Source organism: Notothenia rossii, assembly GCF_949606895.1.
Source record: "Notothenia rossii genome assembly, chromosome: 3".
Classification (NCBI taxonomy): Eukaryota; Metazoa; Chordata; class Actinopteri; order Perciformes; family Nototheniidae; genus Notothenia; species Notothenia rossii.
Genome location: NC_136901.1, coordinates 22718313 through 22743405, shown reverse-complemented (window position 1 = coordinate 22743405; position 25093 = coordinate 22718313). Strand labels below are relative to the sequence as shown.

Genomic DNA, 25093 nt, shown 5'->3' with positions numbered 1-25093 from the left:
GAGTTATGTCACTGTAGCCTGACTATTTCCAATAAAGAATGTAGCTCCCTTAGCTACATAAGTACTTATAATAACAATTGCTTGGCTACCTTTTATCCATTTCCCCAGATGGAAGTAACTTGGGTTGATTTAAAACCCAAACATTTCAAATGTAAAATAACATAATCAATATATGTTTAGTGTTTCTCTAAGATTTGTCCTACGTGCGTGTTGTGTTGCTAAGCTAGCTAACATAAAAAAAGTATAGTTCTTTTAACGTACTTTTTTTTTTTATAGCTGGTGACTGTACAATCCTTTGTTATTTCCGACCACCATTTAAAAGGCAGTCAGGTTGTCTTAAAGCCAATTAAAGACCACAGCATCTCCCTTCTGGTCAAATAAACCAGAGAACATGATGACAGCGTGTAATTAGAGCCCGTAGAAGCCTGTTATTGGTCTACCATTATCCCTGTGTCTGACACCACGGAAATAGCACTCTCTTCTGTACTGAAACTGTTTGAACTGCACATTAACAGACCTTTTTAACCTGGTTGAAAGGCCGGTAATGTGCAGTTCTAAGAGTTTACATATCCTCCCTTTAACATGTACCTTGTTTTGTTGACTTTTGTTGTAATGGTTAGAAATGAATCCCTGAAGACTGACACGCTGCGCTTCTTATCTGCAGCCCATCTCATCTGTGGCTGTAACCCTATATTGAACCTGGGGAATCAGTTAACACGGCTAGGTTTTCATGCTTTTGTCCTGCCGCTGTTCGAGGGCGGGGTCAGCTCGCTCTGTGTGTTTAATTCTTTATTTACCAAGGTTATTGTACAGCTGCGCCGGGACACATTGTGTTCTCTTTCAGCCAGTATCATTTCCCCTGTGAGGATGCTGTGAATCAGGTTTTTACATTCTAATTTACACCATTTCAGCCTGGGGACTTCAATATATCTCGGGGCCTCAGTAGAATGTCTGGGCACAGTGAAATGCTATTGCTGCTTTCTGAAGAAAGAAATTCAGTTCCCCGCTGAGACTCTAAATTACATTTTGCGGCAGCTCAGGCTGTTTGAGTTTCTGAGTTTTTGGATGTAGGGCTGAACTGAAATTGAACAATATTCCCAGCAGGCATTTTAACTTTCAAATTAAGCCATTCAAACCGCTTCTAGACTTTAATACATGTGTGATTTTGATAGTCAGCTATGCATAAATTGGGCTAAAGCTAAAAGTGTGTGTGTGTGTGTGTGTGTGTGTGTGTGTGTGTGTGTGTGTGTGTGTGTGTGTGTGTGTGTGTGTGTGTGTGTGTGTGTGTGTGTGTGTGTGTGTGTGTGTGTGTGTGTGTGTGTGTGTGTGTGTGTGTGTGTGTGTGTGTGTGTGTGTGTGTGTGTGTGTGTGTGTGTGTGTGTGTGTGTGTGTGTGTGTGTGTGTGTGTGTGTGTGTGTGTGTGTTTCGAAATTATTTAGGTATTAGAATATGAGTTATTTCTTCTTCTTTTTTTGGGAGGGGTGCCTAGGTTGATTACATATTATCAAATGGAATAATTCAATGTATACGACAGTGCCATAGCTAAGTGTGTTAGGTCTAAAGGTGTGTTTTGCTCCACTCACCGGTCCCTCACAGCAGGCAGAGCTGCAGGTGCTGGTCTCTCTCTCGCGTCCGGTTATACTTCACTCGCGTTTATGTCCAAATCCATCAGATCTAGCTAGTTCTAGCTAATGATATGCTGCTGCCCCTCCCTACACGCAGATCACGCAGACTCAAACCTCATCTTATGCCCAAATTCCAGCTGAGAGGGTCTTCTCTACAGCTGGCCTGATTGTGAATTGTCTCTGCACCCGCCTCCCCTGAGTAGACATGCTCATATTCTTAAAGAAGAATGAGTATTGAATGGCTGCATTCTGTGCATAGGCCCTGTTATAGGTTGATGATCTCTGTTGTAATAGGGTCACGTTACCCTAACCCGTTATGTTGTTCGTGTATGATCCCTCTTTCATTTAAAAACCAAGTTATGTTCTAAGCATGAAAGCTGTAGGCCTATAGCTGTCAACTGTTCAAACTGTGATCACCAGTTCAATACATTTGACAAATGTGACTTGGTTTCTATACTTATTTGAACATTTATTTATTTATTTATTTTTCAAAATTTAATTTTTTATATTTATTTTGGTTAATCGGTTAACCGTTTTTTTGGGAGTCGAATATACATTTGCTTTCAAATTCCCATCCCTAATATATATGTAAGTAAATAGGTAAGTACATGTAAGGATAAATATTACATGCATAGCCTGACAAGAAGTCATCGTATATCTCAGTAAAGTAATATTGTCATGGCAAAATATGGCAATTAAACATGCGACAAATTAAGGTAATTCATCACTTCCTGCAAGAATTATTACAATAATACAATTTTAAAAAAAAAGGAATTTCACGGTATTACCCCTTTTGAGAGTGAGACACTGAATACTTCAAAATAAAAAACATGAAAACTTGTTTTATTCTTGTGATAGCTACAGTATTGCTAGGCAACGACTGCATCAACACAAAGTGAGGAACATCCAATTAGCAGAGGAACAATTTCTCTCAGAGCAGTAGATGTGTACATTGCATCAACACTTGATTCCTGACTGGATTAGGAGACACAGTAACTGAAACCTGATCCATTGCTCTGGGATTGATTAGCACGGCTGCCAGGGTTGAGCAGAGCACAGAGCTCCTCTCAGTGCAGCGATGGTGACTAATAACAGACGGCGGTGCTGATTTGCTGACACACAAACGCACAGCAGCAGCCATAGACCTGATGCAGAGCAGCTCAGGCTAGCGTCAGTGCTCAGAGACACAGAGGGGGTGGGGGGGGGGCAGGAAAATAGAGGGGTGTCATGCTGCTGCTGCTGCATCCTCTCCAATGCGGGGAGTGTCCCTCTTTTGGCAGCTTGACTGTCCTTCTGCCTTCCTTTCTGATCTCCTCGTCTTCTCGTTCCTGGGTGTCTTGTTGCCAGGAGCAGCGATGACGCTACACTAAGGTTTTTTGGAAACAAATCCCCAGCGGAGGACTGTAGGGAACAGCAGCGTTCATGGTGAGTGAGCATTTGCACGACGAGGACAAGTGGATGAGATGGGTGACCCGTCTCCTTGTCTTGCGGAATCAGAGGGCATTGGTAGTCGGAGCGTGAGGGAGACGCTGCAGAGGAAGAGGATGGCTCGGATTTCACATGATATTCTCTTTCAGCTTGTCGTAGCTCTGCTTCGTAGTGATGGAATAGAAAGATTATTATATCCTGACTGATGATGTCCAACCAATAGATGACCCATTTCCATTGAATGTATAGGTGCAACAGTATGACAGTATGTTTTTGTTATGTTTTGCATGAATGTCAAGGGATTATAGCCAGCTGATGCAGTTAGAGATCAGCTGTATCAGTGTTTATTTACGCTTTCTAGTAAGGCATGCTGATATTTTCTTTTTTTAAATGCTTTGGCGCCAGTGCCCGTGGTTCCATCTGTTTGTCTGGATATTGCATATTTAGTCTCAAGAAAGCTGCCAGATCATTACAGCCTTACTAACAGAATCCTCAGCTCCCCTGCGGTAACTGTTACTCAGCTGGTCGAGTCCAAAATGAATCATAGCTTGAAACTCATTCAAATATATTCAATCAAGAATATTGTGCACAGCTCTTAAATGGGGGCCATTGCCGTTTTCTTCTATGAATATACATTTATGATAGCAACTTGCAACAGAGCATTAGCACGTCTAGATTGTTCCTTACGATTGTTCCTCACCCAACCCGATGATGTGACTTCATTAAAACAGTTGACATTGTCATAAGTCTAGGAGATCATTCAACACAAATATAAAGGTGCTTCTTTCCCATTCTGATTTAAAATGGACATAGCAGAGTGCTCCATTTAAGGACACTTTTTCCTATTTGAGAATGCTAATATATAAATTACTTTGTAATGTAATTGACATCTTTTAAAGGAAATCAGTGGCATAACCGTGTTGAATTTGGACAGTTCTGATGAACCTGTAGCACTGCCAACCACACAGAAGCCATCTGACTCATTGACATGTCGCTCTGAACTTGATGGGCTTTGGAAAAATACTTTGGGACTACCTCAAGCAGTTTCCAGTTAGAAGCCTTGTGATTGGCATGTAGTGAAAGCAGGCTAGGCACACTGCTGTGGGCCACTTGTCTCATACAGTAGCTTACATTTAGAAAGCCAGTGTTTTCATTACAATATATTGCATGGACACACAGCAAATAGAAGGACAGCGTTGCCAACATTTGTAACACTGAGCTCCTTTTTGCACATAGAAGGAACTTGCAAAACATGCCGTTACCTTTGTAAGACTTTAGGGTCACATGGTGTAAAAATAGTTTAAAAAACATCTCTTTCTTTTAGTTTGAAAGCATAAAGAACACTGGCAGTGAGCGTGAAAGCCAGTCAGTCACCCAGAGAGCTCTTGCTGCTTTAACAGGAAATTGGAGAACAACTAAGAGCCAGCATGACAAAGCCGGTTGCCCTGGCACCAGGTTATCATGGGACACAGTCGCTTTTGCAACAGCTTAAAGCTAATACAACGAAAGAATAAAGTTCTACCCTGGGCGTTTCTTCCCGTTGTTGAGAAATATACATACATACATACTTTATGTATGCAAGATGGCTTTTCACAGGAATGTAACTTCATTAATAGATATGAAAAAAATAAATACTGAGATGATCGAGCTTCAAAATCTGTATGAATCAAAGTTTTATAAATGTTTTTCTGTGTGAGGGAGCTGTTTGAAGTCAGATAACGTTCAGCCCAAGTGCTGATTCACCAGTTGAACTAGTTGTCGAGAGGAGAAGGAATGTAATGTGGTTAGTCTTTACCGGATTCAGCTCCAGTGTCTTGATATTGCACCATCAGTCCATTGTTATTGTTTTAGCTAATGTCTCATTGTAGGGAGTTTCTCAACCTCACATACTTGTTTGCACCATTCACCTCATGTACCTCCCCTTCTATACACCTCTCGGTACAGCTTCACACACATTATGTCTTGTGTTTCACCTTGTTGGTAGCACCTGCATTGCTGCTGGACAGATGCCAAATGGTCCCTCCCCCATCTACCTCCCTTCTTGTCGTCTTCCCTCTCTCTTTCTGCAGTATTCATCTATTGTCAGGGTCCTAAACCCTAGCTTACCTTTTTTTATCGAGCTGCAGAGGTTCCCTCGGGTACACACTGTCTTTGAAATGCGCATCAGCAGCACATCCATGTAACCTGTTCATTAAAGCACAAAGAAAATCAATACCTGGTCAACCATTCGCACAAGGGACATATTGTTTTGTGAATGTGTCTGTTTCTCAAAATAACATTAAGCTAATCTGGTTGAACTGGGGATTTGTTAACTGCACAATAAATGATTAACAAAACTACCCAAATATGTGTTTTTTTAAACTGAATCATAAATGGAGGAAGTATCCTAGCCTCCTTTCCTCTTAAAAAAAAAAAGAAAAAGAAAAAGGCCCATTAGCGACCAAGCTAGCTTTCTTGCTCACTGACCATTAACAATCTAGCTAGAGGGCTATTCTGACTTAGTAGTGCTAGCATGTTTCCAGCTAGCTAGATTTATAAAGGTTAGCCTTCCAGCTACAGTAGTAAACAACTGGCTCCACAGGAAGTCACTAAGCTTCTAAGGGAGTGAGGGACGGACAAACGGCAGGGAAGATGAAAGTCAGGATAAAGATGGCAAAGAAATAGGGAAAGTACACATAAGAATGGTGACTCAGCCCTCTGTGTAGCACTCTACTCCCATCCCAGTGCTGAGTGCAGGCTTACCCATGAATGACCTCCATTTCCCAGTGACGGGGGAGTTCACTTCCTTTAGCACTCTTGACTTTCATCCTCAATTCACCATTTATTTCTGTCTTCTGTGTCAACTGCTTTCCACTAATGCTCAATCCTCAGGAGAGGCATTCTACTGTCAGGCTTTCCCTTTGACTTTCTCTGGTCCTGTTTTTTCTTCTGCGTCCCTGCTAAGTGTAGATAAGATGATACCCTGCTATTACTCTGTAATCTGGTCACCTTTTTTTTTTGACACCTTTTGGCTTTTCTGTGGTCTCTGCAAAGGTAGAGACACTGGCAACTGGCGAATTTTCACTTTCTAATGTTTTTATTTAATTCAATCTATTTTTTGCTTTCTTGGAATAAGTTGGTTAAAATTGGTACCATTCTCATATTTGTGCTTTAAATATAAATAATGCCCTTCTCATTCAATGAGAGGTATTGATAGGTATATTTATTTTATCTTTTGAAAAATTTGGGCTAACGAGTCCAGTTTCAAGCAAAACTATTCTTCAACTTGATTTTTCATTCAGAAATGCGAGAGTTTCTATCTTCTCATTTAAGAATCTGCAAGAAAGAAATAAGCATATGTTCTAACTTCTAGAATGTGGGACTATTTTCAAAAACTATGATGATGAACATTACTAAACTTAAAATGTTAGCATTGTATTTGTAAGAGTGTGAGCATGCTGACTTTATCATCTAGCTTGTGGTGCCTAAGTTAAGACTCACACAGCTGAGCACTTATATATATAGATTGTTTTGACTGCTTATTCTTTTATTTTATGGCCTATTTCATTAACCTTGTAGAGAACTTAACTCTCTGTTAGGTGCTATTATCAATAGGTCATGATGGATTTGTCTTTTATGTCTATTACTTTTAATCTCTGATGCCCTGCCTTATTGGGTCTTATTCAATTAACTTTATTGCTCCCCCTGGCTTTGGGAAACAAAAAAAACGCGACAGAAAGGCGGATAGTAAACGTGGACAGCATCTGTCACACACACGCATACACAGCTATTGTGGAGAATAGATTTCCCTGTCTGTATTGTGACCAATGTGAACGGCCCTGTGGCAGCGCTGTGTTAAGCTGCCTACATTATTAACCAGCTCCATGCACACTGCAGGCCATTTTGGACACACAGTACGTAGTGTGTATGTGTGCTTGTATTGCACTCGTCCTAAATACAATGGCTTTTAAATTAACCAGACAATCTTGGGTTTTATCTAAAGGTCTTCCCTGAACTGTGTGTGCTCTTTAAGACAAACACAGAAGTCAGCTGGTAGTAAACCTTGTGTTGGTTGCTGTTTCATACTGAAAGTCACATGGCCTCCTCTTCCTATAGGCCAACACTCATTAGACACCAGCTGACAAATGCTCAAAGGCCAAAGAGCCTTGTCACAAGGTTAAGACATGCCTCAGTGTTTCTGTGTGATGTAACGTACACAAAAAGTTCTCATTATGTTTTTAAAATGATTCCCCAGCTATTACATCCTAGCAGTTGAGTCTGATCACAACATGCTTTTTAAGGTCAGCTTGTGGCAATTTACTCATGTACTTTGACATGGATTATAAAGCAAGTAATCCACCACATTTTCCGCTGTGTGTATTAATGTTGCTCACATCTCATGAACAGCAAAAGCAGACTGTATTTCCTCTAAAACTCCCAAGTAAGCTTTTTTTTTTTGTCTAAATGTGGGTTTTTTTGTCCACAGGAATATGAAACAAAGAGTGGCAGAGCTGGACCTGGCAACCCGACGTCTCCCAGGCACACTGTGAGGAAAAACCTGGACTTTGAGCCCCTGTCCACCACCGCACTCATACTGGAGGACAGACCTGCGTATGTAAACACTGACACTTGTCTGTGGCGTAGTTGAATATCTGTGGGATATTAGCATGTCCCACATTCTTCACTGCTTCTCAGACAGTATAGCCACGTATGTCGCCTCTATTATATCTTCCCCTCATTCCTCCTTTATCACTCCTCCTTCCTCTGTAATTAGACCCCATTCAGTATTGTTCCAGCTCCCCCTGTTTGTATCACAGTCGGTAAAAGAGAGGCGCTGCTGAAAGTTTAATGACCCTCCCTCAGCCTGGCTCCATTACCCTAGTTTTTTTTTCTTAAATGTAAAACAGGTAATGTAAAAATGTAAATCTTAAAATAGGCATACACACAGACATATTCCAGGCTTAATTTTTCATTCAGTTTTGCTGCTCAGCCACACGATTAAAACTTCTGCTCGTAGTAAGTAAAAACAATTGGCCTGATTTCCTGTGTGAACAAAAGGAAAGTTTATTCTAACACCATGACTGGCAAAATGTGAGCTCAGCCTCCCACCGCCTTTCCTTCTTTACTGTCACCCCCTACTGGTGAAACTCATCTGAAAAAACACTGAACATGTGTGTTATTGCCTTAGTTAAATTAAAATGAACCATTTGTTTGTAGCCCGAAATTAATGAAAAGCGTATACACAGTGACATTTAAAATCACGTGATTCCCACTAAGAAGACCCAATAAAATGTAGATTATATTCGGAGTGTAAAAACGAAATACTGAAATACCTTTCTATCACTTATATTTACAAAATAAGTGTATCAAATCTTAAAAAATGAAAAAAAGGCTTTGCTATATGATGTATTTTCTTTACAAAGGTCAATTTAGTAGCTGTTCTGGAGCTTTCACTCGTATAACCTGGTTTTCAGCAGCACAAATAGTCCAGTTGTCTTGGAGATGTGTATTTTTAATATAGAGCACATTAAGGGTGCACTTTGTGCTGTTCCATGCAAGCTAGCTCAACATGAATAATTCAAGTGAAGCTCAGAACACATAGTGGCTGATCCATTTCCCTGCATTGATGTGTGTTACAGTAATCTGCCTGCCAAGCCCGCCGAGGAGGCCCAGAAGCACCGACAGCAGTATGAAGAGATGGTGGCCCAGGCCAAGAAGAGAGGTGAGGAGTCCAGGTTCAGAGCAGGGGTGTCAAGCACACGGAAAACCAGCCCGCCAGAGGGTCCAATCCGGCCCGTGGGATGACTTTGCAATGTTACAAAATTACAGAGAATATTTAGTGCAAATCTCACAATTTAAATGCAATACACTTTAGTTTGTATAAGATAAGATAAGATGGACCTTTATTTATCCCTGTGGGGAAATTGAGGAGTTAAAGCAGCAACAGAGTGAGCATGAAAAACAGGACAGTACAGATTCTCACTAGGTAAAAAAAAATAATACAGAAAATACAAATTTAAATTATATAGTTATGATTAAACAAGATATCACACATGTAAACGTTGATCAGTTGAATGAACATATATACATATTTGGGTTTGTATTGTTAAATATATGTACTTGTATGTGTGCAGATGCGAGTGCAGGTCAAAGTAATTTGTACAAACAATGCAGATTTTATGTATGCACAGTGCGGGTTACTTTTAATGGTGCCGTGTCAGGATTACTGCACAGATGTGGAAATGAACTTAAAATAATTTGTATATCTTGACATGTTGTTTTTATCATAGCTCTTTCTAACGTTTCCTTTATTTGATTCTAACCACATTTCTCCTCACTCCTGTCTGCAGAGTTGAAGGAGGCTCAGAAGAGGAAGAAGCAGCTGGAGGTCCGGTGTAAGCTGGAGGAGAGCATCGGCACGGCCGCCCAGATCTGGAACCAGGAGATCTTACCCAACTGGAGCACAACGTGAGTACAATAACTCAGTCTATGATGACAGAAATAAGGATTTTCCATCAATTACAAAGCACAGTTGGGCCATTTATATCAAATCATCATTTCTACTGTCATTTACCCATAGCAAAAACTCTACTCACATGCGCAGCTTTGTGTTAGTTACGCTGCCTCATGTGGCCACATTTATGCTGATGAATGAGTCGCACTTAAAATCCTGGCAAACATATGAGGATGTTATCATAATGAAAACACCATTTTAAATAACTGAACATCTTAGCGTATCGTTGTTTAAACCCCAACCACAGTCAGCCAGCAGTTTAATACATGAATTGTATGTGTGTTGCACTTAGCGTAACATGCATTACACAATCAGTATATATTTAAGTCATCTATTAAGTCCTGTGTAAAATGATTAGTAAGATATGAAGACCTCTAGGCCTACATGGGAATTTAATATATGCCATTCTTTTTATCAGTGCATCAAATCAGTACACAGCCATTTATTGTGTCACAGTTATTGTGTCACCTCATTAGAGCGTACACTGAGCAGCTGCTGTAGGCGAGCATGCAAACACATAATGATTCATAATGAGGTCTACAGAACACAACCTGTTAAGCAAGCAGAACTGGCACCTATTCATTCCAGCATGTTGATTTTAATAATAAATTCAGAGCCTTTGTCATAAAGTTATGCAGTATTGCCACTCCTACATGTACAGGTGTAATATCTCAGATGTACTTTGCTGAGGTGTTTGTAGAGACTTTTGGTTTATTTGACAATATAGTAAACATAAACAATGAGTACATGGGTTAAGGATAAGTTTTATTTTGAAGAGGAGTCAAGTCCTGCACTTAATGTGGAGTCAGTGAATTCACTGTGAATGCTATGACAATAAACCTTTGAATCATGAATCTTCAGAAGTGGAGGAAATGACTGCCCCCTTGTGGCTGTAATCAATGAATGATGCTCCTCTATGATACGCAGTTATGAAGCAGCCTCTGGTGTGTCTATTTTTCAACATTTAACACACTTCACCTTCCTCCAGGTGTACTTCTCGACGCGTGAGGGACCTGTGGTGGCAGGGCATCCCCCCCAGTGTGCGGGGCAAAGTGTGGAGCCTGGCCGTGGGCAACGAGCTCAACATCACACACGGTACACACCAACCTGTGACCACACACACACACACACATATATATATATATATATATATATATATATATATATATATATATATATATATATATATATATAGATAGATAGATTTCACAAGTTCTATCTATGTTAATTGAAACAGTATTATCACTACACATACACTCTATACACAAACACACACAAAGCTCAGTCCCCTTCAAACATGTCCGTCTTTTCATAAGCTCAGTGCCATTATTCCTAGGTTTAATGCTGCTGCTAATGCTACTACTTGCATTTCTAAGGTTTATATTTCTTCTAGTGGCACTCAAGTTACAGAAGTGCATGATAAAAGTAAGGTGTGACACACTAAGATGATACTCATATTTTTAGATGCAGAGTTACTTATACTTCCTGAGGATGTCACTTATATCTATTGTTTCCGATGTCAACGCAAGCAAATGTCAGTTAATCTGCAAAGGAACATTCTACGCTGATTAGAACTCCAGAACTCCAGAAAATATCATCTTTTTTTATTTTTTTTATTGGAATATTCCAGTGATAGCTGACAATTTGCCAAACGGTGAACAAATGTAGGCTATGAATTATGAGAGTTGTGGTTACACCTAGAGCATAATCATCCATAAAAGAGATGAAGAGTTATAAGAGTGACGAAATCCATTTATCTCACCCCCTCCCAGTCAGTTGACATAACATTAAACAAAAACATTCCCCCCCCCCCAATCATTCATATAAGCCCAATTGAATCACGTTGTTGGATCATTAGAACAAGTCTGAAATGTTTTATAGATAATGCTTTTAATGCTTTTAATACTATTTATTTTATTTTGTATTATCTAGTTCCTCTGTGTTCTTTTCCTTTGGCCTTTTTTCAATCTGATTTACCATTTCTGGTTCTATTTCCTTTATTAAGCACTTTATTGCATTGTTCAAGAAAAACAGTATATACAATAACACCAGAGCTCCGTGTCTCAGAAAGCTCATTATTTGGATCCAGAAGCTCATCACTAGAGGGCAGCCACAGGTGGTCACAACACATCCCAGGCTATCTAACGTAGCATCATAATGGATTTCTTCTGGTAATGGAGGGAGATCTCTTTCCTTTAATCACCTCCAGACTGGGGTGTAACGGTTCACAAACATTTCGGTTCGGTAAGTACCTCAGTTTTTAGGTCACGGTTCGGTACGTTTTCGGTACAACAGAAAAAATGATCACAAAACATAAAATATCTTTTAGGGTTTTTTAATTATTATTAAACTGTGAATAATGTATTCACTCAAATAAATACAAAATAAAATAAACATTACGGTTGCAGCATTTCGATGAACTGAAATAATTTGTATTTGAACTTTTCTGCACTAGTACTCACAAAACATAAAATATTTGTTTTGGGTTTTTAATTATAATTAAAGGTGGGGTAGGTAATTTTGAAGAAACCAGCTTGAGTGCGCTAGAATTTGAAAATACACAACCGGAGGAAATCTGCCACTTCCTTATAGAGCCCCTCCTCCGACACACACGAACGCGCACATGACCAATGAGGACACGAGATAAGTTTGGGCACAGATGGAAGGCTGACAGGCAGGTAGGCCATCCAGTTATTTTAGCCGGCCCGGCTTTGGTTCGGTCCACCTGTCTTTGTCCGTCATCCTTGTACGTAACTGCGAAATTAAAATGTTCCCAAACCGGAGACTTCAATGATGCTGGAGGATTTTCAAGCTCAACTTTATCTGCGTTCGCCATTTCGCCAGTTCCTAAAATTAGTGACTTAATTTGAACGCATCCCTGTGACCAGCTCTCATTGTATGCCTCTCGTCCAATGAAATGACTTGGTCGCTCTTTGACGTGTTGAACCCAATGTGAGCAAATTACTCTGAATGCTGCGACGCAGCACCTGAGATTACTTCCAAAAAGTTGTTCACGTTCTCAATTTTTTACGTTTAACGTTATATTTGTTCGGTACACTTCGGTACACGCGTGTACCGAAGTGTACCGGACCGAATATTTTCGGTACGTATACCGTTACACCCCTACCTCCAGTGTTACTGCTGCAGAGTAATGTGAATCCTTATATCATCTGAAGTGGATCTATCCAGTCATCATGTTCTCCACTTTTTCTGTTGTCGCCCTCTATTTTTCTCATCGATTGTTGTGTGTTATGTGACCCTGCAGAGCTGTATGACATCTGTCTGTCCCGGGCCAAAGAGAAGTGGAGGACAACACCAGCACCGTCCTTAGAGGCTGAAGGTAAAGAAAAGAGAAAATCCTGTGGCTGTTTCCTATGCTGTTGGGGCCCTATTATGATCATTTTCAGGTGCATATCAGTATGTAGTGTCTCTAATGGGACATGTCTCCATGCTTTAATGTTCAAAAGCTCTTTATTGTTCTCATACTGCCTGTGCTGCAGCACCTCTTTTCACCCTCTGTCTGAAACCAGAGCCCAGTCTGCTCTGATTGGTTAGCTGGCCAGCTCTGTTTTGATTGGTCAACCTCTTAAAGATGTCCCGCCCCTTTGCCTGTCACGTACAATGTTTTGGAACACTAGCCAATCGAAGCACGAGTGTTACAGAGTGATGTCACTTTGTTACAGCTTTGTCCAAACCTTTTTTTTTTTTAGGTCTTTGTTTTTCTAAAATATGTATTTTTAAAAGCTTTGTAAAGTCTGACACTCCTTTTATTCCCATTGGTCATAAACACCAACTCCAGCTGTATCTTATTTAAAGCAATTCACAACATGCAGCCTTTTGGATCTCAGGATTGTTGGAGCCCACAAAGGGAAATATAATATCCAGCTCTTAAGTTGCTTAATGCTCGACTGGATTCACCATCTTCTTTTTATTTTATTTTTTATTTTGTATTATTATTGAGTCAGGCACAATGTGCGGATCCCCCAAAGGGACATGAAAAAAAGGCGGGATAACGGGTTAATATCGGTGCGCCAAGGAGGAAGTGGAGCGCACAGGAGACAACCGTTTCATTGCAGAGTGACTGTTATGTTTACGTGGGGAATGACAGTGCATAAATTATTTGAGATATATTTCGTACTCTGACTTCATTTTAAGGACATTTCGGTCAGGGGTGTGTGGTCACTCCAGGAGACAGCGGGACGTGCAATTGAGAGAAGAGCAGCACCAGCGCTCAAAGAGCTTTTACGCACCGCCTACACTGTGTTTACCTTCATTTGAACAGCTAAAGAGTGACCACAGGCTGTTACGTTTTAACTACACACACCTCTACACACATCGAACTGCCCGATTACTCCCCCTTTTATTAGTTTTGTGTGTGTGTGTGTGTGTGTGTGTGTGTGTGTGTGTGTGTGTGTGTGTGTGTGTGTGTGTGTGTGTGTGTGTGTGTGTGTGTGTGTGTGTGTGTGTGTGTGTGTGTGTGTGTGTGTGTGTGTGTGTGTGTGTGTGTGTGTGTGTGTGTGTGTGTGTGTGTGTGTGTGTGTGTGTGTGTGTGTGTGTGTGTGTGTGTGTGTGCGCGCAAGGGAACTTTAGAAGTTTACAGACCATTAACAAAAACATAAACACACTACAGGAAAGGGAAATCCCAAAAAGCATAACAGGGCCCCTTTTTTAAATGACAAATACATTTATTGGTTTCTAAATGTTTTGCCGTGTTTCCAGATGCTGGTTCGTCAGATCGGGAGTCGAGCCTGGAGCTCATCAAGCTGGACATCTCAAGAACTTTCCCCCACCTCTGTATCTTCCAGCAGGTCAGTGAAGAAAAGCTCAGCAATCCTATAATACTTCTGTTTCAAAGGAAATGTCTCATCAGCCTTTTTATTAAATACTATGGATCCTCTGTAACATTACTCTGATATTATTGTATCATCAGACACTGAATGCCGGGACAGGGTGTGTGTTTGAGTGTACTTTATGCCTGTTGGTTCTTAATTTCTTTTTGTTACATCAGGGCGGGCCATATCACGATGTGCTGCACAGCATTCTGGGAGCATACACTTGTTACCGGCCAGACGTCGGCTACGTAAGTCCCACACACAAAACATAGCATTTGCATCCTTATGTGTTCCACAAGCACATTGAATGCTTTTTGTCTCACTTTGTGTACTTTTAAGAAAAGCTGTCACATAGTCCCAAACAAAGGCCTTTTAATGTAGGTAGACATTAGATATTGTCTTCTGGGTCTGTATGCATGTGTGATGCCTGCATCTCTTTTTTTCCATCGTGTATTTTTGAGGTCTTGCAGTAGTAACACTTGCCTATCATGAAGGTTAAATATGACACAGCACAGACTTCCCACATAACACCTACAGTTTGATTGTGGTCTCTATGACTGGAATGTTCCAATATTTGGTTTCCATTAAGTGTGAGGTGTCATCTCAAAGTTCTGTTGGCTGCATATTGCAAACAACCAAAACTTAAAGTAATAATTTTAACCTCATGTTTTTTTACAATTTAGCTTTTTATAAGCGTAGGATAAGCTTCTAAATGTTATTCAATTGTTCATAATTTAAAGTGATTAAAACTTTATTTTCACACTATTAGTAGTTTTTCAGAAAAATATGATGATTAGCAAGAGAATACTGGTTTAATGCAACCTGAAATGTTGATGGCAGATGCTATTTGCACCCGGTGTCTATAGTCAACAATGCTATTTACAACCGGGGATACATTTGATTATATATTGAATTCATAGGTATTTTTGGAAATATTTTTCTCGATAACTTAACAAATAAATAGCTATGGTGTAGCTATTTTCAAAAGTGTGCAAATAGCACAGGTGTCAAAACAGGTATGTTAAAACCATGTCAGTCAAATATGCATGGTTGCACCCGTAATTTAAATTCTGTTAATATCAATAAATGGATAATATAGGTTTTGTTTGATATTCATTTTATTTGGCATATAATAGCAACAGATTCACAGAACTAGATGAATGTGTAAATTGATGTCAGCTACACGTTCCTAGAGGTGGTTGTGGTCACTTTCTCTGAATTTCCACAATTGTAAAACGCAAAATGCCTCACATCTTCAGTGTTTTTCCAGTGTGAAACTCTCTAATCAGACAGTACCATTAGAAAAAAAAGTGTTGGATGCTTTTCCTCTCACATGAACTTGTGTTTGCATGTCTGTAAGCCACTTGTAGATGCTGTGGTTCTAACCTCGCTGCTGCTCACTGCAGTCCCACGCTGTGTGTACTTAGGTGGAAATGACTGTGACTTCCTGCACTGACCCCAACCCATTAGCTGCTACACACAAACACACACACACACACACACACACACACACACACACACACACACACACACACACACACACACACACACACTATGCATTCACCTCTGTGCAGGCGTCTTTGTTTTCTCCTTTGCATCTGTCTGCATCAGCATTTCGTTCCCTTCTTTACATTTCATATTGAACCTCAACTTATTATGATTGTTAATTACAGTTAATAAGATGAATAGAGTGCTTTGAGTTATTATCAGTGTAAATTAGGGTAAAGTGTAAAACTTACCGTTAGCAGGTGTTAACTTTTTTCTCTGATGTTGTTTTTACAGCGGAAGTCAAAATATACGCTTCGTGGTAACTTTTTTTTGTTTTCACATACAAGACCCCGACAGACCGGGGTTTTGTGTTTGCTTGTTCAAACTATTATGTGTTTTTGTGTTCAGGTGCAGGGCATGTCGTTCATCGCAGCAGTGCTCATCCTGAACTTGGACACAGCCGATGCCTTTATAGCTTTTGCCAACCTGCTCAACAAGCCCTGTCAGATGGCCTTCTTCAGAGTGGACCACAGCCTTGTCAGTACACACAGACACACACACACACACACACACACACACACACACACACACACACACACACACACACACACACACACACACACACACACACACACACACGATGATATTATTTAAGTGCGAGACAATTTACATGGTTTAACCAAATGTTTATTAATAACATGACATTAATATTTCAATTCTAAATATCAAAGCTATCGTTACACCCGTATTCCAAGGTAGGGCTGCAACAAAAAATGACTACCGGTAATAATTGATAAATCTGTCAATTATCTTCTTAATTTAATCATTCAAACATCTATTTTGTTTAACCAACAGTCCCAAACCATAATATAATTAAATTGCAGATCACTGAGGAAATAATCAAATATTCACATTTAAACTGGAAGCTGTACTCTACTGGCATTACTTTCTTAAGACTCAAGGAGAAGCCTCCGCGCATATATATTTACTATTAGTTAACTTGGCAAAGTAGTACATGCAGCACGAGAAACAACAGCTTTTTATACAATTGCAGGTCTATCTAATTGAAGCCGCCACACACCACAGAAATCACCGGCCCCCCTCCACACATGACTTGTTGAACACTCATGTGGTTTCTGTGTTACCCCTCTTTAAGACCACCTTCTCCTCTCTTTGCAGATGTTGACTTACTTTGCGGCTTTTGAAGTGTTCTTTGAAGAAAATCTACCAAAGCTCTTTGCACATTTCCAGAAAAACAACTTGACCCCTGATATTTATTTAATCGACTGGTGAGTTGTTAACTTCCTGCAGTGCACGTGCTTGTCTCTTGTTTTAATCTGCTGTAGTTGATCCGTGTATCTCCCCCCCCCCCCCCCCTGCAGGATCTTCACTCTGTACAGTAAGTCCCTGCCGCTGGACCTGGCGTGCCGGGTGTGGGACGTGTTCTGCAGAGACCATGAGGAGTTCCTGTTCCGCACGGGGCTGGGGCTGCTGCGCCTCTACCAGGACGTCCTCTCCCCCATGGACTTCATCCACATGGCTCAGTTCCTCACCCGCCTCCCCGACCTCATCCCAGCGGATCAGCTCTTCCAGCACATCACTGCCATCCACATGACCAGCCGCAACAGGAAGTGGGCGCAGGTAGGATGTCGGAGAGTTACATTGGAGGGCTTTGGGTTGGTGCTAGGGCTGGGCAATATATATATTGATATGATATCAGTACTTTGATATAAGGCATCTTAGAAATTGGTATCGTGAGTGTTGATTTTTCTGGTTTTTAATTTAGCATTAATATATTAAAATAATACACCCATCTATATACATTAGATATCGTAGTACTATGGTCACATCTTTACTTTAACTACTTTAGTTAACATACATATGTTTATTCTATTTTAGTTTATCTCTTGATAGAAATATTCTTTCAATTATTCTTATCTGTTTATTGGACCTTATTTTTGTAACTTATGTTATTGTTATATCAATATTTTGATTACATTTTTCTATTTTTATTCATCTTTTAATTTATTCAACTAAGAAATAAAACCCAATTCACCCCAGGATAAATAAAGTCTTCTGATTTCTGGATTTACCAGAAATATCCACATTGTGTAAATATTTCCTGAGAGCATCAATAGTCAACCCTAAAATATAGTGACAATATCAAGGGCCACAAATAAATGAATGTCCTATTATCAGCCAGCTTTAGTCATGGCCAGTGGATTGGTGGATCTCTAACTGTTTCTGTGTCTCTCAGGTCCTGCAGGCGCTACAGAAAGATCCGGAGCGATGCAGCCCGGTGCTGAAGCGCTGATCTGAGATCAGAGGAAACCAGGTCCCCTCCAGCTCTCGGTGAATCAAACTGGACTCTCAGCAGGCAGAGTACGGACCTGAGCAAGACTTTTAACCTCAGCGGGACACGTCTGAGATAAACCTCTTGCCTCGCTGCTCTAACAGGAACCAGCACCCTGGAGGGGGAGAGAGAAGGGACACGAGGCCTTATTTATCTCCCATCACCCCTCCTCCCTTCAGAGGCCCAGCGAGAGGCGGGAAAGTGTAGTTGGTAGAGGCTGAAGAATGTATCACACACACCAGAGGAAATCAACTTTAATCCTCCACTCTAATTTGAATTCTATGCTGTCGATCTTTCTAGCTACACTTCCACTCGTCTTTTCTCTAAATGTGGCTTTTTAGTGCAACAAATCTCCACATCTCCCGAGTCACAGCTTCAGCTATATCTCTTAGTTTCTGCACCTTATTTTTCTCAGATCTTCTGTCATTCCTTCACTTTGATTTTGAATGTGTTTTTAATTTGTGTTGTTTCCTTTTCCATTCCATGAAGTCAACTCTGTCACGAGTTATACATCTATGAAATGCACGTCGCCTTCATGCTGAAGACAAATTGGTGTCTGCGAGAGCACCGTTACATTTGTTTTAAAACCTCTAAAAGGAGGTCGTAAACTGCCTGTAAAATTTAGTTTTGCAGATTATTTATGTCGATGACACTGGAGTAAATGATGATGCTGCTGTAAAACACAGTCATTGTCACACTGGACCCCCACCCTAATGTTTGAGGTGCATTTCAGCTTGTTAGTGTTCTGATTCCTGATGTCTTGGTGTGGGTGTGAAGTCTTTAAAGTTTGTATTTATTCATATTTATCCAAAACAGGACTTGTTCCAGTCAAATGAAGGGTTTTCGCTGAGCCTCTCCCCCACAAGCACATACTCGATTTGAACAATGAAAGTAGTAACAGCCCTAAACAGATAGAAAAGTCGTCATATGCACTCTTGCAAGTACATACTGTAGGCGCTGTAATCTAAGACACAGCAGCTTGACATTCTGTAGCAAACTGCCCGGCTTTTATCGAGTATGTATGGTTTATGGTGATAGTTTCATCAAGTTTTCTCGGTCACTAAAGCAAGAAAGCGCTTCATAGAATCGACTAGACACGATAAAAGGTGGCAAGTGTGTCTTTTTTCTTACCAACGTGTTTGGACTCAGATTTCCTGTTATTGTGAACACATGTGGCCGTCAGTAAACACCTGTGGAGCTCTGTGGCTGCTCTTGTTCTCTGTGTGCAGGCCCTTAATGTGGCTGCGTTCACAACGTGGTGGATGTGTCCCGACCAGCAGGGGGCGGGGCCAGTATTCAGATCAGTGGTGGTTGAGCTTTTATTACCAGCATTGGTTTGATGAGTAATGAGAGGTCGGGTAAAAATTAGTAGAATTACTTTTTTGTCTGTTGAGATTTGAAATCAATCTATTTGTTGACACTGGTTCGGCATTTGTTGATCTTAATAAATGAAGGACCATCTTACTTATGATCCCGTACAGGATGATAAATGTATTTTTTTCCGTGTATGTTGCCCATTTTGCACAGAAACTGCTAACGGCATTTCCTCGTGAGGAACTTTTGTGTTACTTCCTGTTTCCTGTACTATCTAGCTTAAATGTACTTTATTACATGCCTGGACTGCAGCTGAAGTATAACGGGAGCACTGGGTGTGAAAACAGGAAGCGCCTTTCATTTGTAAACCATCATGTTGTGCTTGTCTGTGTTTCAGTGTGTGCGTCAGCTAAGCACCATGCAGCACACTTTCTGATCACTCTTCTCGATGCAATCCCCCCCCCAGTGTGGTGACACACCGCAGGACTGCAATAAAGCTTTTTGCACATACATTTAAGCCTTTGAGTTGTGCCTCGCATCATCCCTTTCTGTCATCAATCGCAGGTTTAAACGAGTTGTTTGCTTTTGATCCTTTTTCGAGCTCAAGTCGTGACAATGCAAGTGTGTTTGTGTGAAGTGGCATTTTCACCAACACTACCCTCCTCCGATAACAAAACACCACTGTGTGATCCACAATGAAGCAAAATTCAATCAAACTAATTTGAAAATGTAATGTGCTGTAATTTCTTGTTTGTTTTGATTTGTCTCTTTCTCCCCCCCCCCCTTCCTGGAGAGACCTGTTCTGTTGTACTGTAGAGCGACATGGAGACGGCTGAGGGTGACCATGCAACTTTGTCTCACTTGAACTGTATACAAACAATGCTTTTATTAAAAAATAAAAAGCTGTACATATTCAACCAGCGTGTCTTTATCTGTAGAACATGTTTATTTTTTTCCCCTTGACAGACCTCATCAACTTTACATTTCCAATTTTCTCGACTCCAAAAGCCTGCTGACCAAATAACTATCAGAACATGGAGTCAAGACTTTTGACCCCCTTACATTATTATTATATTTAATGTGGGCTCTTACCACACGCTCAAAACAAACTTAAGAGTACATCATTTTAATCTTATGTCAATTTTAATATTTCACTTCCAGTAGTTCTTGTTTCAGTTGAATTTTCTTGCCTTAATTTTTATTCATGCATTATGTATGTATATATTTATTTATTTTATTCATTTTTCAATCTTTTGTTTTTTATTTATTATTTCTGTTTCTTGTTCACTAGAATTTGTTGTTTTGTTATTTTATAGCTGAGCTTATTAGGTAAATGAGGTCAATATAAAATAAAACTTCAATAAACGTTACTTAAAGCAGCTTCTAATGAGCACTAAAACTATTTATACATTTTTATTTGCTATATTTTTTAAGTATTCGTATATGGAAAGGAATAAATCACCCTTAAATGCAAAACACATCTTAATTTCCGTGTCTTAATAGGTGTTAAGAGATCTTTAGAGTTATTAAGGGCTGAAGTGATATCGTAGCATTTGGTTTCGCAGTATTTCACGTCAGTACTTTGAGCTACATCTCTTTAACCACATGCATTTCCTGTAATCTACCTCAGCCTTTGAAAAACCCAGCGGAAAGTTTTGTAGCAGGCAAAAAGTCGCCTTAAAACCACAATGTCCTCCTTCCTTTACACCAACAACACCTTTTTTTTAAAATACTTTTTTGATCGTGATAAACGCAACACCCCACCACCTTTTTGTCAGAAGCACTTTCCTGCAGACGAGGAGCGGTTTGATATTAACCAACATCATCACATCCAGAAACATCTCCAGAGGCCACCATGAGGACCAGTCACATCCTCCTGCTCTGCATCCTGGGACACGCTCTATTCGCCACGGTGTTCTGCAACAGTAAGATGATTTAAGATGTTATGACTTAAAACATTTTCTGTTACACTTCTCAACTCATTCTACTTTTTCTTTCTCCAGATGCTAGTGGTCCTGACAACTGCTGCTTCGAATACTACCCGAGAAGTTTGAACAAAATATACATCCGCTCGTATTACATGACCGACCACAGATGCCCAAGGACTGCAGCCGTGTAAATTAATCCTTACATTTATATGATATAATGACCAGAATAAGCATAATAAGTTAAAAACCTTCACAAATGTCCCTTTTCTCATTAAATACAGTATATTTCAGACAATAAGATTTTGAGTCTCCATTTCCTACTTTGTACTTGGTTTTAAACTGTTAATTTATTCCCTTTCCTTCCTCCTTTTACTTATTTGTTTCAGTCTGACCACGATGAAAGGTGCTACCCTCTGTGTGGATCCGAAGCTTCCCTGGGTTGTGAGGGTCATGAAAAGTTTGGACTAATAGAACTTTTAAAACTCCATGCCCGCTCATCCTTCTTTTAAAGTGCCTGCGCCATCTGTTGCTTTAAAATGCAATGAGATCATGATTTTGGTGTGAATGTGTAAATCTGTAATGGTTGAAAAGCATTTTACCCCCAAATGGATTCCTTTTGATCCTGCCTTGATATAACCAACCTGTGTTTTTTTGCTATTTCTTTGGTTGCTTTGTATTACTCATACCGTTTCACTGAATAAAGAACAACGTAAGGAATACCGACTCTCCTCTTTTCCTTTGACCATTAACACTATTACATTTTTGCTGCATGATTACCGACCGTGAGTATTACTGGAATTAATCATATAATATTTATTATTGTTTTTCTTACAATCTATTTGCATAGTTATAGTATCACAGGAGTAAACAGAGATCATAATGAGGACTCGTATAAAGACCATTACAATTAGTAAAGACGACTAACAATAAGCGCATAAACTGAATGTCTGCCTCTTGTGGCTCATTTCAGGTCTTACCTTTGGAAATAAGAACATTTAGTTTTGCTCAACAAACTAAAATGAGCTTTAAAATTGAGATCGGAATCTAAAATGAGCGAAGAGTACTTTTGGTCATGTCTTCGAAGCCAAATTAACTCATTTGAGAGAATAATGTTCCCTTTTTTTTTGTTCCAACTCGGAGAATCTTAAAACCATCTTGATTTTTTATTGTAGTTCATCAAATCTGTTGTCTGGCCTCACAGTCTTAACTGTGAAAAGAGTTTTAAAATGTAAATGTTTATATATTTTGTGTTACGCATAGATTTTTATTTATATTTTACACAACTCCCCTTCTCTTTTAAGCAGCTGTTTTCTGTCATATAATATTATATACTGTCCAAATTATTGCATTCAAAATAGCAAAACACAAATTGCACAGAATGTTATTTGATGCAATATTCTACCCTAGGCTGCTAGTGTGCAGCTTTAGAAATGCTGGCATTTGTTCAACGTCATAATGATTATGCTGCCACCTTTTGCTACAGCAGTTAGAAATAAGCTTCAGAATATTTACAATAAGTTATAGTTTGATACAAATAATACCTCATCTCATTGCTATTTCTAGTTTTGTCAAATATAGCTTTATTATCATGTGTTTTAAGTTGTGACCCAAACTATAACTTAACAAAAGTCTCATCAAAATGAGTGTAAAAGTGAATCTAAAATAAGGCAAACGTTATCAGAAACACAGAGATTCTTCTTCAAGAGATGATGTCATTTGAACAAATGTTTAATCTACAGCCATAAAAAGAGGTTTACAATTTATAATCTGAGTTGAACACTGTGATAATAACCTAAGAACACGTTTTCTTTATTTATACAGAAACCTGCCAAACTACTACTTCTTGTAAAACCAGAGGTAGAAAAAGTACTCAAGTATCTTGTACTTGAGCAAAAGTAGAAGTACCAGAGTGTAGAAATACTCTGTTACAAGTAAAAGTCCTGCATTGCAAATGTTACCTAAGTAAAAGTAGAAAAGTATTAGCATTAAAATATACTTAAAGTAGTGAAAGTAAAAGGCAAAAAGTCGCCTTAAAACCACAATGTCCTCCTTCCTTTACACCAGCAACACCTTCTTTTTTTTGAAATACTTTTTTGATCGTGATAAACGCAACACCCCACCACCTTTTTGTCAGAAGCACTTTCCTGCAGACGAGGAGCGGTTTGATATTAACCTACATCATCACATCCAGAAACATCTCCAGAGGCCACCATGAGGACCAGTCACATCCTCCTGCTCTGCATCCTGGGACACGCTCTATTTGCCACGGTGTTCTGCAACAGTAAGATGATTTAAGATGTTATGACTTAAAACATTTTCTGTTACACTTCTCAACTCATTCTACTTTTTCTTTCTCCAGATGCTAGTGGTCCTGACGACTGCTGCTTCGAATACTACCCGAGAAGTTTGAACAAAAAGCACGTCCGCTCGTATTACATGACCGACCACAGATGCCCAAGGACTGCAGCCGTGTAAGTTAATCCTTACATTTATATGATATAATGACCAGAATAAGCATAATAAGTTAAAAACCTTCACAAATGTCCCTTTTCTCATTAAATACAGTATATTTCAGACAATAAGATTTTGAGTCTCCATTTCCTACTTTGTACTTGGTTTTAAACTGTTATTTTATTCCCTTTCCTTCCTCCTTTTACTTATTTGTTTCAGTCTGACCACGAAGAAAGGTTCTACCCTCTGTGTGGATCCGAAGCTTCCCTGGGTTGTGAGGGTCATGAAAAGTTTGGACCAACAGAACTTTTAAAACTCCATGCCCGCTCATCCTTCTTTTAAAGTGCCTGCGCCATCTGTTGCTTTAAAATGCAATGAGATCATGATTTTGGTGTGAATGTGTAAATCTGTAATGGTTGAAAAGCATTTTACCCCCAAATGGATTCCTTTTGATCCTGCATTGATATAACCAACCTGTGTTTTTTTGCTATTTCTTTGGTTGCTTTGTATTACCCATACCGTTTCACTGAATAAAGAACAACGTAAGGAATACCGACTCTCCTCTTTTCCTTTGACCATTAACACTGTTACATTTTTGCTGCATGATTACCGACCGTGAGTATTACTGGAATTAATCATATAATATTTATTATTGTTTTTCTTACAATCTATTTGCATAGTTATAGTATCACAGGAGTAAACAGAGATCATAATGAGGACTCGTATAAAGACCATTACAATTAGTAAAGACGACTAACAATAAGCGCATAAACTGAATGTCTGCCTCTTGTGGCTCATTTCAGGTCTTACCTTTGGAAATAAGAACATTTAGTTTTGGTCAACAAACTAAAATGAGCTTTAAAATTGAGATCGGAATCTAAAATGAGCGAAGAGTACTTTTGGTCATGTCTTCGAAGCCAAATTAACTAATTTGAGAGAATAATGTTCCCTTTTTTTTTTTTTTCCAACTCGGAGAATCTTAAAACCATCTTGATTTTTTATTGTAATTCATCAAATCTGTTGTCTGGCCTCACAGTCTTAACTGTGAAAAGAGTTTTAAAATGTAAATGTTTATATATTTTGTGTTACGCATAGATTTTTATTTATATTTTACACAACTCCCCTTCTCTTTTAAGCAGCTGTTTTCTGTCATATAATATTATATACTGTCCAAATTATTG

The 25093-nt window shown here is 39.4% G+C and overlaps 2 protein-coding genes across 4 annotated transcripts in view; both read left to right on the top strand.

Annotated features, from left to right (window-relative positions):
• Positions 1-22178, top strand: part of tbc1d14 (TBC1 domain family, member 14) — a 33993-nt gene extending 11815 nt beyond the window's left edge. For 2 of the 3 annotated variants that reach the window (XM_079668286.1, XM_079668287.1), the window contains 13 exons: positions 7519-7643; positions 8672-8754; positions 9383-9500; positions 10535-10641; positions 12812-12886; positions 14266-14354; positions 14555-14626; positions 16275-16403; positions 17046-17155; positions 17249-17507; positions 18124-21458; positions 21537-21648; positions 21848-22178. In XM_079668286.1, coding sequence (XP_079524412.1) covers positions 7519-7643; positions 8672-8754; positions 9383-9500; positions 10535-10641; positions 12812-12886; positions 14266-14354; positions 14555-14626; positions 16275-16403; positions 17046-17155; positions 17249-17507; positions 18124-18180 — 1224 coding nt within the window. In that variant the 3' untranslated portion in view covers positions 18181-21458; positions 21537-21648; positions 21848-22178. Of the gene's footprint in view, positions 1-2835; positions 3051-7518; positions 7644-8671; positions 8755-9382; positions 9501-10534; positions 10642-12811; positions 12887-14265; positions 14355-14554; positions 14627-16274; positions 16404-17045; positions 17156-17248; positions 17508-18123; positions 21459-21536; positions 21649-21847 lie in introns of those variants that run through there. The other variant, XM_079668288.1, reaches the window with a different exon arrangement.
• A 1405-nt stretch (positions 22179-23583) lies between these two features.
• On the top strand, positions 23584-24462 carry ccl36.1 (chemokine (C-C motif) ligand 36, duplicate 1). The gene is made up of 3 exons (XM_079668302.1): positions 23584-23742; positions 23821-23932; positions 24132-24462. The coding sequence occupies exons 1-3, from the start codon at positions 23673-23675 to the stop codon at positions 24223-24225; spliced, it is 276 nt and encodes a 91-aa protein (XP_079524428.1). The 5' UTR covers positions 23584-23672; the 3' UTR covers positions 24226-24462.
• The last annotated feature ends 631 nt before the right edge of the window (positions 24463-25093 follow it).